Source organism: Prionailurus viverrinus, chromosome D3 (assembly GCF_022837055.1).
Source record: "Prionailurus viverrinus isolate Anna chromosome D3, UM_Priviv_1.0, whole genome shotgun sequence".
In the NCBI taxonomy this organism is placed as follows: Eukaryota; Metazoa; Chordata; class Mammalia; order Carnivora; family Felidae; genus Prionailurus; species Prionailurus viverrinus.
The window spans coordinates 81,373,609-81,387,514 of record NC_062572.1 but is presented as its reverse complement, the minus strand read 5'-3'; the positions used below and the strand labels follow the sequence as shown (position 1 = coordinate 81,387,514).

General features: G+C 37.4%; 1 protein-coding gene across 9 annotated transcripts in view; it reads left to right on the top strand.

The window, feature by feature from the left end:
* Positions 1-13,906, top strand: part of PIGN (phosphatidylinositol glycan anchor biosynthesis class N) — a 106,232-nt gene that overhangs the window by 30,808 nt on the left and 61,518 nt on the right. For all 9 annotated transcript variants that reach the window (XR_007145799.1, XR_007145800.1, XM_047827656.1 and 6 more), the window contains 6 exons: positions 181-311; positions 1,195-1,311; positions 4,498-4,538; positions 7,474-7,533; positions 9,298-9,390; positions 10,032-10,087. Coding sequence is in view for 7 of the 9 variants with exons in the window: in XM_047827656.1 (XP_047683612.1) it covers positions 181-311; positions 1,195-1,311; positions 4,498-4,538; positions 7,474-7,533; positions 9,298-9,390; positions 10,032-10,087 (498 nt within the window). In the remaining 2 variants the exon portion in view is untranslated. The remainder of the gene's footprint in view (positions 1-180; positions 312-1,194; positions 1,312-4,497; positions 4,539-7,473; positions 7,534-9,297; positions 9,391-10,031; positions 10,088-13,906) is intronic.

Here is a 13,906-nt window from a genome sequence, read left to right as displayed (position 1 = left end):
AAGGAGAGATTGTTATCTTTAACAATATAAAGATCTCTGATTTTAAAATATTAAGGATGAGATATAAAAGTATTTAGGAGTTAATAACTTCAGATGATTCATATTAGGTTCATGTTGAAGAAATTTTATTTTTCCAAATTAATGTAACTTTAATGTGCTCTTCTGTTTCTTCTTAAACAGGGACTATAAGGACAATATTAAACTAGTGGATGCGGGAATAAAAGAAATGGTGTCCATTCTTGAACACTTTTATGGAAATGATGGGAAAACGGCATTTATCTTTACCTCCGACCATGGAATGACAGACTGGGGTTAGTCTGTCTCTAAGTGACACGTACTTTATGATTAAAGTAGTTGTAAATGTAGCTTGCAGACATCTTGTAATGTGGAAGAGGATTAAATGTCTTCGTATATGCAGAATGTCTAACAGGCAATTGCATGCTTAACATGTTAGTGTAAAAAACCTGATCTTATATAAAGGATCTTTTTTCTAACTATAAAAGGAACATATTCTCATTTAAAATGAGAAATTAGAGAAAAGTATGGAGAAGAAAACAAAAAGTGCCTATCCTATTATTTATCTACCTAGCGTTAACTGTAAGTGATGATAATGTAAGAGTAAGGTGGTATAACCAGGAATCCTGGGGCTCCTGGAAGTCTACCCTACATGACCTTGTCGTTTCTGTGAGATTCCCAAGGCAAACACAGTGTGTGCACAGAGAACAAAACAAGGCAAAGATGAAGTTTGGGTCCCCACATCACAGTACAGAATTCTAGTGAGCCGGTTCCACTCTATAAAGGGCTTTTGGTTACACCAGCCGGAGTGGCCTGGAAGACACTCATCAAGAGACTTTGCTGTCCTCTCCAGAACAGACCTGGCCTTGACCGACTGCGTGTCCCATGTGGCACTACGCTGGTCGCATCTCCTCCAAGTCTTCTTGTTAATATTCTTGTTCTTCTTTCAACCAGTCAACAGACCTTTTTGTTTTGTTTTTGCCTGTCTATTGATGCTCTGACTTGCTTTGGGAATATTTTAAAACTAATTGTTATGCAGAGTTGCACGCATTTGGGAGTGTGGTGGCTAGAAGTAGAAATACATATGGGTCAATTCTTTAAAACGATTAAACAAGAAATAAATATTTAGGTATAATTTCTTATATCCCTGTCTTAATACTCTTGGTGTCTTATTTGTAGGTTCCCATGGGGCTGGTCATCCTTCAGAGACTTTAACTCCTTTTGTCACTTGGGGAGCTGGAATCAAGTATCCCCAAAAAGTATCAGCTCAGAAATTTGATGATGCATTTTTGAAAGGTATAAACATTTACCTTTATTGTTTTCATAAATACGACATTTTAAAGGATAAGCACTGGGTGTTATATGTAAGCCAATTTGACAATAAATTATATTAAATAAAATTTTAAAAAATTAAAAAAAAATTTTTTTAAATAAAACCAAAGTTTAGGGGGACGCCTGGATGGCTCATTCAGTTAATTGTCTGACTCTTGCTCTCGGCTCGGGTCATGACCTCACTGTCCATGAGTTTAAGGCCTTCGTTGGGCTCCGCACTGACACTGCGGAGGCTGCTTGGGATTCTGTCCCTCTCTCTCTCTCTGTCTCTGCCCCTTCCCCGTCCTCTCTCTCTCAAAATAAATAAATAAACATTAAAATAAAATAAAACCAAAGTTTAACTTAAAAAAATCACTTTTCAAGTTACAGTTTTCATTTTGATATTTGTATCATTACTATTTTTATGTGTTATTTTTGTATAGTTCTCATTATTGGTTTATAATATTCAGATTGAAATATATAGTCTTAGTTATCTGCCTTATGAAGTTACAAATATAAATTATACTATTACTTTTTTTCCACAAGCCTATTTTTATTGCTGGGATTTACATTAAACTACTGAGTCATATCTTAACCTGCAAAGACTATCAATCAGATAAATCACACATATGTCACAATTGACATTTCACACCTGGACTGATTTTGCCCTGTCTCTAGTACTTTTGAAGGCTTTCTGTGTTACCCAAGCCTCCCTTCCTTCCTAATCCATGAGGAAAATGAATTCCTTTTTCCTGGAGCTCTGCTTATTTTGTGAGGTAAGGTGTTGTTTTTTTTTTTAGAGTTCCAAACTTTTTATTAATTGGACAAAACAAATTCCTTTCAAATGCCTCACTCCAGATTATTTGCATAAAACTTATCCAAAACACTTGTTAAAAATACAGATTAAAAAACAAATAAACTTCCGTTGGGGCACCTGGGTGGCTCAGTCGGTTAAATGTCTGATTGTTGGTTCTGTGTCAGGTCATGCTCTTACGGTTCGTCAGTTCGAGTCCTACACCAGGCTCTGTGCTGATGGTGGGGACCCTGCTTGGGATTCTCTTTCTCTCCCTCACTCTCTGCCCCTCCACGTGTCTCTCTCTGTGTCTCTCAAAATAAATAAATAAACTTAAAAACAAACAAAAAGCAAATTTCCAGACTTTGTCACTAGGTATTTTAATTCCATGAGTCTGGGTGAGGCCTGGAAATTTTCTTTTTAAAATCTTCTCCAGGGATTCACACTCACAGCCATGTTTATATATTTCTGTCATAGAAAACTCTTTGGCTTGCATCATAAAATTTCCTTAGACTCTTTTCTTGAATTTATTTTTTTATTGAGATAAAATTCTCTTGCCATTTTAATTCATGTTTTAAAAGTGTACCTTTCAGGTTTTCTTTTTAGCATACTCACAAGACTGTATCGTCACCTCTACTGTCTAATTACAAACTGTTTTGTCAGCACCTCCAAAGAAACCCCTTCCCCAATAGCAGTCACACCTTATCCCCCCCCCCCCCCCCGCCCATCACCTGGCAACCATTATACTTTCTCCCTCTCTGGATCTGCTTATTCTGGACGTTTCCTATAAGTGGAATTACTCACTGTAGGGTCTTTGTGTCTGGCTTCTTCCACTTGGCATAATTTTTTTCAAGGTTCATCTGTAGTGTAGCATGTATAAATAGTTTATTTTTTACAGCTGAATGATACTCCGTTATGTGTCTAGACCATATTTTATTTATCCAATCATCTTATGGACATTTGGGTTGTTTCCACATTTGACTGTTGATAGTGCCAATGACACAAATGTATGAACATTTGTGTACCAGTTTTTGTGTAGACATGTTTTCATTTCTCTCGGATAGGTACCTAGTGATGGAATAAATGGGCCATATGTAACTCTGTGTTTAATTTTTTGCAGACTGCCACACTTTGCTAAAGCAGCTTCAGCATTTTATATTCCTATGCTCTGTGGTAAATGAATTAGATTGGGTCTAATAGAAGCTGGGTTCAATAGAATGTTTGTACTGAGGATATAAAACTTTGGCTCTTGATTTCTCAGTGAATTAATATTTTAGAATAACTTGACTTCAGGAATCATTACAGAGGAATACATTTTTTCTTCTATGAATATTAGGTGTCATAAGTTAGAGGGAAAGGGAATGTGCATCTTTTCCTTATCAGGTAATTAGGGTGAATTTTTAGTAGCTGACTAGTAGAACCAGGAACGTATTTTTAAACTTTGCCAGCTTATTAAAGGAAATTTCATCATAAAAATATCTTAGAACCCTTTTTGTAATATATCTTAAAGTCATTAAATGAAGGCATGCTCTCTCATAATCATTTGTTTTGATTACTGGTTATTGAAATTTCTGAATTTATATGTGGAAAAATAGGGGAATGAGGTTATGTCTGAAGGCAGTTTTAATTGTAACTCACTATAGGATTTTCACATTTGGGATTCGTGGACAGTAGGAACATCACAGCTACATTTTTAAGTATTTTTGCAAGCAACTGCCATTACAGAAAAAAAGAAGGGCTTAGGTTGTCTAACAGACATCAATTGCCTTAATTACTCCCTGGAGCGGGACTGTCATTAGTCCTAGTCATGCTGACAGCTGTTGTCATTGTGCCTTTTACTTCCATCTTACCCTTTTGATGCTTTGAAACAATGATCTGCAAATGAGCACTTTGAAAGTTTAATAAATCATCCCAGAAAACATCAAATATTTACTTTTAAAGCTATTCTTTTAAATTCTGGTTTTATTTATTTATTTTTTTTTAATTTTTTTTCCAACGTTTATTTATTTTTGGGACGGAGAGAGACAGAGCATGAACGGGCGAGGGGCAGAGAGAGAGGGAGACACAGAATTGGAAACAGGCTCCAGGCTCTGAGCCATCAGCCCAGAGCCCGACGCGGGGCTCGAACTCACGGACCGCGAGATCGTGACCTGGCTGAAGTCGGACGCTTAACCGACTGCGCCACCCAGGCGCCCCTTAAATTCTGGTTTTAAAAACATACAGCTGTGCCTGTTTAAGTGTCTTTTTTTGTTCATAGTTGACTTAAAGTAGACTTTCCCAGTACTTTTGTTTCACATTACACATTGATCTCTCTTAATAATGAAACTATTTTTTTTTTTAAATCTTAACATCAGCTGTTGTGTCTCGTTTTGTTTCAGAATGGAGATTAGAGAGCTGGAAGAGGCAAGATATCCATCAGGTATTCAGTTCAATTTAGTCACTTTCACATTTAATTTTCTCTCCTAGAAGAAGTTTAGGCTGAAAAAAAAAATCTGAACAAGAGTATTAATAATAAAGTATTTTTCAAAACATTTCAATTACCAAGAGAAATCCTTCTAGTGCAAATATTTTAACCCAACTAATCTTTCTTTTGGCAAAATAGAAAAAGCTCCACATAAAACTGAAAGAAGATTCCCTCCAAATAACATTGGCTAATTAAAGAATTATTATGTAAATTGAAATCTGCATGGCTGTTCAATTCCTGTGATTTCTTGTCATGGTTGCCTGGCTTAGTTGCTCTAAGCACAGACCTAATAAAACCCTATTATGGGTTTTTTTTTTTCCTGTAGTATGTGAGTTACCGTTTCTTTTTTATTAACACATATTTTATCCTTAATTCTACCCAGGGTGCTTACAAATGCAATGGAAAAAAAGATAACAAGAACGTAGATTACTCAGCTAGAAACTTTAGATTACAGGGAAATGCGTGGCCAACCTAATCAAGTTAGACTGGTAACGTTATGTGTAAATATGAAGCATGGAATTTTCATTGTTGAAGATATGCTCTGCAAACAGCCATCTTCACTATTTGTAGAAGGCAAGGCATTGTTGGTATATGACCTCGAAGGTGGCAGGAATATTTTACCCTCACCAGGTCACCTTACAAACTGGCATTGCTTATTGTGGTGGATAAACCAAGGTCTAGAATCTCATTTTTAGGCCTGTGGGTGCAGAAGCCTGTTCTCTGTCAGTACATTAGGAGGGATGGCTGCATATTACCCAAATAAATGGAAATGTATAAAATTAAAATAACAGTTTAATTAATTTGCCGCAAAAATCGCCATCAGAAGGATAGGGAATAGGGGCGCCTGGGTGGCGCAGTCGGTTAAGCGTCCGACTTCAGCCAGGTCACGATCTCGCGGTCCGTGAGTTCGAGCCCCGCGTCGGGCTCTGGGCTGATGGCTCAGAGCCTGGAGCCTGTTTCCGATTCTGTGTCTCCCTCTCTCTCTGCCCCTCCCCCGTTCATGCTCTGTCTCTCTCTGTCCCAAAAATAAATAAAAAAAAAAAAAGAAGGATAGGGAATAACTTGAAAATCATAAAACATATAGCCAGACTGGATTATGATTTAAATCTAAATATAGATTCAGCTATCGCCCTGTGACTACTCCTACTTCAAATCTACATTAGATGAGAGTTTCTTTATTCATTCTTTCACCAACATTGCTATGTGTCCACAGTGGTGTAAAACACTACGCAAACATTAACATTAGATATGTGTAAGGGATATAATGGTGAGGAAAAGTAGACAAAATGCCTGCCCTGGGAAGCTTACAGTTTAGGGGTGAGAACAGATATTAAGCAAATTATTATACAAATACATGTAAAACTACAGTGTGATAATTAGTACAAAAGAGGACCGTGAAGCTGTGAGAGTATAGAGTGGACATATCTGATAGACTGTATGGTCTGCAAAATCTTCCTGAGAAATAGAGGTTTGAGCTGAGACTGCAGAATTAGGTAGGGGTTACCAGGCACATGGTGTTCCCTCTCCCTTTCCACGCAGAGGCAGCAACATGTACACAGAGCTCTGGTAAGAGGATACATGGTGTATTAAAGGAGCACAGAGAAACTGAGACTGTGGTCTGATGTCTGGGTGGGCACTAGACCCCGCAGGGCCTTATGGGCCTATGGACTTAATCCTAAAGCTTGAGGAAGCCCTTGAAGTATATGAAGCTTGGAGAGTGACATGATCTGTTTTTTGGGGAAAGGATTTCTCTGGATGCAGCAGGAAGAACAGGTTGGAGGAAGCCAACAGTGGATTCTGGGGGGGAAGGCACAAGGCAATTAGAGGCCATTGGAGTTTTCCAGTTTTCTGGGGGATGGTACTTAGTAAAGACAGTCCAGGTGGTAAAACGTGAGAAGCACTGAGAGCCTGGGACCAAACTCCAACTTTAAATGGGGAACTAGAGATGGTATCTGGAAAGGAGCCCCAGTGAGACTGAAGACACTGAGTGGCGTGTGTGGTGTTACAGATGCCAAGAAGGGAATGGTGTATGCGGTGCTGCTGAAAAGTCAAGTGATTAAAATAATCAGAAGAGCATTTGTAGCCACCATTCACTGCAGGATTATTCTGTGCCACGTACTTTATAAATTTAATCTCCTTTAATTATGCCATAACTCTGTAAGGGTTTTTTTTTAAATAACTAAATGATAAGAAAATAAATAAGTGATAAGGAAACCGAGGCATTGAGGAGGTCAGATAACCTGCCCAAGGACTCTGATTTCAGGCAAGGATTTGGAACTGGGCATTTTGACATCTAAGCACTTTACTGCCTGAAAAATTATAAGGACTAATATAAAAACAGTCAGATTTAGAAAAATAGAGGGTATTAGCTCTGTTACCCTCAGGGAGAGTGTCTGTGGGATGGTGAAGGATCAAAGGAAGTTGTAGGTGGCTGAGAAGCCAGAGGGAGATAAGGAAATGGAGGTAGAGACACACACAAGTGTCCGGGAAACTGGGGGTTTATGTCTTTTCTGGACTTCACCGTCTGGCCAAACCTTCTGGTATATACTTTCTTTCTTAATATGTACCTTTACCCAGTTAAAGCCTTCTCTTGCTATTTACTTTTTGTCTAGTTAAGGCATCCTATTCATAATACTGAAAAACCATTACATGAAGTGGTCAAGTTCTTAGCTACCAGGGTAGTAACTTTTTGTTCTAGTGTGTAAGTTGATGCAGCTGTAGCAAATGACATTTTTAGAGATTGATATCTATTGTGTACTGAATAAATGTTTGAAGGCAATGGATTATAATGAACATCATGATTATAGTCCAAAATATAGTTGCATTAAATTGTATAATTTTCTTATTGATGTCTGTAAACTTACTAGAATTGAACATTTTCTGTTTGTAGGCTGATATTGCACCACTGATGGCTTCTCTTATTGGAGTTCCCTTTCCCCTTAATTCAGTGGTAAGGAATAAAATTTCTTATCAGCTCTCAGAATAAAAAAAAGTTACTGTACAGTAAAATTTACTTTTTATGTCTTTCTGAATAATCTTTGGTTACATTTAAAACTTACTTTCCTCTCTTTTTTTTCTAAGTATCTAACTGTGTATGTATTATAATCTACAACATAGAGCAGAAGCCTAATAGCTTTTCTTTAAAATTTTTTATTTTCTAAAATGTATATAGATTTATCTTTATACTTCAGTTATAAGTGGTAAAACATATATAAATTTTATTGCAAGCAGCAGAAACTGAATCCATTTAAAGGGAATTTATTAAAATGATATTACTGGGTTGTTGATTTGAAGGGGTGCTCAAAATCCAGGCTTGGAAATGAACAGGAACTAAGGGAGCGCCAGGGACTTGGAAGAAAGAACCAAGCTGTTGTGCTCAGTGCACCAACACTAGGGGAGAATAGTATTATACTTGTACTTTTCGTTCCTTGACTCTCAGGAGTCAGATTCCACTGCTTACCTCTTGAGTGGGCTAGCTTGGGTTATTTATTTATCCTTCAGTAAAGAAAGGTAGGGCTCCATTAGAATCTCACTGTTGGGGTACCAGAATGGCTCATTCAGTTAAGCGTCCGACTTCAGCTCTGGTCATGATCGTGCAGTTTGTGGGTTCAAGCCCTGTATCGGGCTCTGTGCTGACAGCTTGGAGCCTGGAGCCTGCTTTGGATTCTATGTCTCCCTTTCCTCGCCTCGCCTCTCCTCTCCTCTCCTCTCCTCTCCTCTCCTCTCCTCTCCTCTCCCCCACTCTCTTTCTCTCTCTCTGCCCCTCCCCCACTTTTGCTCTCTTTCTCAAAAGTAAATAAACATTAAAAAAATAAAAAGAAAAGGAAACCCACTGTTATATCCAATGGGGGAGATTTCTCAACATAGAATGGTAATGCTGTTAAAAATGGGAACTGGGTGCTGAAAAGCCAAAAAACAAACAAAAATATCCATTCCAACTAGCCATTCATATTAGCTTGTCAAAGCAAACTTTAAAAAAATAATGTTCTCTGGGGTGCCTGGGTGGCTAAGTCAGTTGAGCACGACTTTAGCTCAGGTCATGATCTCACCACTCGTGAGTTGGAGCCCTGCATCGGGGTCTGTGCTGACAGCTCAGAGCCTGGAGCTGCTTCAGATTCTGTGACTGCTCTCTCTCTCTGCCCCTCCCCCGCTCGCACTCTGTCCCTCTCTCTGTCTCAAAAATGAATAAACATTAAAAAAACTTTTTTTAAATAATGGCCTCTAACTCAGAACTTGTAAGTGACCCTTCTAGTCATAAGTATATGTGTATGTGTATTAACAAAACAGCCCTTACTCTTACTATGCACGGTATACTCTCAATTTTCTTATTGTGTCATTTTTTCCTTTTTAAGGATGCCGGCTGTGGCCCACCATAGGGATTTTTCGTGTGTGCAAAGCACTTAGCTCACTGCTCAGCACACAGTAGTCTTTCAATAGATATTAGGTTTTATTGAACTTACTTCATCTCTATTGCTTTATTTACTTTGTTATATACACTTTGTGAGAAAAAAATAATAGAAAAAATAATATTTCAGTTATGGTTTTAAAAACATTTTGCTTAATTATTTCAGTAATTTATTCCTCTACATGCCTTGTCTTTATTGTTTCATTTGTAACTCTTTTTGTTTTATAAAAATAGCCTGAGTTGTTAATACTGATAATATTATACTAGTAAAATTAATACCAATACTAAAGCAGTGTTCTTTATTTACAGGGCATCCTTCCTGTGGATTATCTTAACAACACTGATCTCTTCAAAGCAGAGAGCATGTTTACAAATGCAATACAGATTCTCGAACAATTCAAGGTAAAACAGGACACACAAAAATAGATACTATGACAATTTTAACATCAAATATGTTAAGTGAAAATGTCAAGAAATTATTTTCTATAGTTTATGTTCTTTAAATTTTGTGTCTTTGACTAGTGGCATAAAGTTTAACATTTGTGAGGTGCAGATCCCAGGAATCAGTTCGAGTGTGTAGAATGACCTTCGAAGACCACCGCATATGCTTATAATTTACTGATTGGAATTTGCCCCATAGAAGTAGTGTTAGAGACTGCAACATTTCTTGTCTTTTCACATACAACTATCGTATGCATTAAGACAAGTTAAAGAGGTGACCATTTCACTGAAACTTTCTGTTAGTATTGTCAAGGCAGCTTGACTTATTTTGTCTTCTATAGTAAAAGAAATAGTTTAATGAGATTACAGTGTGTTCTTTTGCAAGCTTGATATGATTAATTCTCAGCTCATTATGATAGTATGATAATCTGAAATTTTTGTTTAAATACTTATGAAATAATATAGTAACATAAAATTCCATTTAGTTTCAAAGTAGTGAACCATCCCCAAAGAGCCATTTTAATGAATGTTTGTATTTCAAAATGAAATTAATTTGTGTCTCATTTATAATATAATGAAATATTTTCATACTTGGTTCCCAGGTGAAAATGACTCAGAAAAAAGAAGTTACTTTACCGTTTTTGTTTATACCATTTAAGTAAGTCTCATATTTTTTATTAACTTGTAGGAAGGAATATTTTAATGAGTTTGAGTGCTGACAGGATAGATGAGTTACTTAGAAACTTTTTCTTTTTTGTTTATATCAGTGCAAACTCCAAAACGAAAGCCTCTTCTCTTGCTTTTATAAATAATGGGCCAGATACCAGATACCTTTGAGTGGCTGGTAAAGGAGATAAAGGGGCACAGAGAGCTGTGGGAGACATTGAAGAGATAAATTCAACAGGGCTTAATTGAAGGTGTGGGGCTCTTTGCTTGGTTGATTGGGACATTTGGTACCATGATGGCTTGTAGAAATAAAGAAGAGATAGATGGTTAGGGGCAAGGATGAATGTTTCTGCGTTCAGCCTACATTTGAAGAAACCAATTAGTTAGTTAGAATTAGTGAGAAATTAGACATAAAATTAGGGCAACAAATTAGGGACTTGGCTTGCAACATAGACCTGAGAGTTGGTTATGAAGATCTGAAGGCATCAGCATAAGGTAAGATGTTAACTGTTACACATGTAGGAGGCTCTAGGAGAATGTAGAAAGTGACAAGAAAAGGCTGATGATACAATTCTGGGAGACACTGACAACTACTGGGTGGGTGGGGAGAACAGACTTTGGAGGGCAGCAGGATTTTGCTGTCCTAGATCTCTTTTCCTTGAATCTGGAGTCCCCACTCCTGTGATTTGAGTCACAGTCCTGGCTCTGCACTACTGACTTGGGCAGGTTTATTCGGCCTCCTTTACTCCTCCTCCTCAAGGTTCGTTTTCAATTTGCAAGGGTTCACGTTTAATTAGGGAGGATTTTGCTCTTGACCAAGATAAATAGAAATTCTTCAAAATATGGATGTTAGTGAAGTGTTTGAATGACTTCACTGGAATTCTTTTTGACAAATCTGTAGCATTAGTGTGGTATTTATAAACTAGAAAGGCTTAAACATTGCACTACCTGTTGAATAATGTGATTACATGCCTGACTTTGGGTATATGTGTATCTGTGTGAATAGGAGAGCAAAAACCAAGCAAAATTGGGATTTTGCAACTTACGATCATATGAAATTACCTACCCTAAATATTATGTTATATCCATCAAAGGTAGAATTATTTTTGAAGACTTTCCCTAATTGTAAGATACCATATATGCATATAGAGACTATAAGGCAAGTTTTTACTATTTGCCCCATATGATGTCATATACATACCATATGCATCTGTTTATTTACAGTGTAGTGGTGTAGTCAGAGCGTAATAAAGTAAACAAATGAACAAGAAACATATGATCAATTCCTGGGACGAAGAAAATACATGGGACATTGAAAGTGAGACTATGGGTTACTTTAGACTGGCTGCTTTAGAAAAACTGGTCAAGGAAGAGGTACTCTTCTGTGAAGAGTTCAGGTGCACACTGCCTGGCTTCTTCTACTTAGGCCTGCTGGCTGACCATGAACTTGCCCTGCTTTGATGCTCAACGTCTGCCTGCAGAGCCACTGCTAACTTTTTGTCCTCTGGGGACCCTACAGCATGGTTGATTCCTGAACACTGGAGCAAAGCTTTAGCCCTGCCTGCAGACTTATCTGGCAAAAAGTCACCATTTCTCAATAGCCTCCAATATGACCAAAAAGTGTCTAAGGTAAAGTGGAGAATTGACTCCTGAGGAAATAACTTAAGGAAAAGAAAAGAACTTACAATGTTAAAGTTCTCAGAAATATCAGGGGCCCCTGGGTGACTCAGATGGTTAGGCGTCCGACTTCGGCTTAGGTCATGATCTCACGGCTCATGGGTTCGAGCCCTGCATCAGGCTCTGTGCTGACAGCTCAGAGCCTGGAGCCTGCTTCCGATTCTGTGTCTCCTTTTCTCTCTCTGCTCCTCCCTTGCTTTCTCTGTGTGTCTTTCTCTCAAAAATAAAATAAAAACATTTGAAAGTTTTTAAAAAAAAATATCTGAGGAACTATTGTATCTATAAGAAAAAGCGCACGTCACAAAATGAGAAAGGGTATGGGATGCATATGTTAAAAACCAGAAATGGGACTAAAAACTTACAGAATGATAAATTGTACAAGAATAGTCCAAATGGGAGGCAAACCCTCCAAATTAGAATAGTGTATGTGCTGCCGAAGCGAGCACTCCAAATTAGAATAGTGAAAGGAAATGAATTTTCATATGTGGATTGAGTAAGAATTTTAACATATGGATGGAGTAAGAAGCTGGAGGAAACAGGAAGGCATATATTTCTTCATCCTCTGAAACAATGACAAGTGGAAGCTTTAGGGAAAAGGAAACATTTCAAACTGTACAAGAAAGCATGCTTCGTATATGAAGCAACCTAATATGTAAGCTGATTTTGAACAGTTGCTGGAAGTGGGAGGAAGAATTCATTTGAACATTGGCACATTGATCAAAGCTTCAGTTAAATAGATGAGAAAATCTAATCCTAGCATAAAACTTAACTACTCAGTGAACAGTATTTAAATAATCATAATAAAGTAAATACTGGTTTTCAGCCTTTAGACTCAAACCTTAGACAAAGCAAGGAAGACTTAATTATTATTATGGAATAGAATGCAAATGTTCCCAACCTTGACAAGCCTACAGGGTTACATGTTGGAAGTCAGAGGAAAAGAGAAATATAAATGGAATAGTAGTGGCGCTATTGTCCTCATAAAATAGAATGTGGAGATTCTGGACATAGTTGACAAAACAAGACAGAGGTTTAGGTACTACATTATTTGAACATTTTTTTAAATGTTTATTTATTTTTGAAGGAGAGAGAGACAGTATGAGCAGGGGAGGTGCAGAGAGAGAGGGAGACCCAGAATCCAAAGCAGGCTCCAGGCTCTGAGCTGTCAGCACAGACCCTGACATGGGGCTCGAACCCATCAACCACGAGATCATGACCTGGATCAAAGTCGGGCACTCAACCGACTGAGCCACCAAGGCACTGCTAGGCCCATTATTAAAGTGACTGATGTAGGAGCACCTCCCTGGCTCAGTGGGTAGAGCATATAACTCTTGATCTTGGGGTCATGAGTTTGAGCCCCATGTAGAGATTACTTAAAAATAAAGTGACCAATGTAGCCAACAGAAGAGGTAAAAATAGTAATATAACCATATTGAGGGGGAAGGAGACAGCAGGAACAGGCAGAATCAGTGAGGAGTCAACAGAAAATGCCTCGGGTCATCCAGTCAAGAAATAGTAATAAAAGCATATTGTGAAGAAAAATGGAGGTAACTACAAGAATAACTAAAAATAGACACTTGTAAAAGTTTTTGTCTCTGGACTGGGGAATGAGAGATGAGAAGGGTGGGGCAGGTGTTTATTGGTTGTCCTTGTCCCCTCTGCACAGTTTTTTACTTTTTAAAATTATATGCATATATTACTTTGATAAAGCATATACTTAAAAAAGAAACAAAAAATAAATAGGTAGTTTAATCATTGGCACAAATCACAAAATCATAAAAATAATGGGCATAAAAAAGAAATGTATTCTTCCATATAAATGTTAGAATCATTACCTTGAGTTTTATGAAAGTGAAAATTTCTTTGGTTATTGTACTATATTTAGGAAGCAATTTGGTGAGGATTGACATTTTTACAGTATAGAATATTACTATCCAACATTTACTTATTCCTATCCCCCGTTATGTCCTTAAGTAAAATTTTGTAGTTTTCCCCACAATATACATTTTTCATTATTTTATTCCTGGACATTTTATTTCTATTATGAGTAGTATCTTTTTTTATTACATATGTTCAGTATGCTGGGAAAAACAGTTGTTGCCATTTACCATCTGAGTACCATGGACTCTTTATT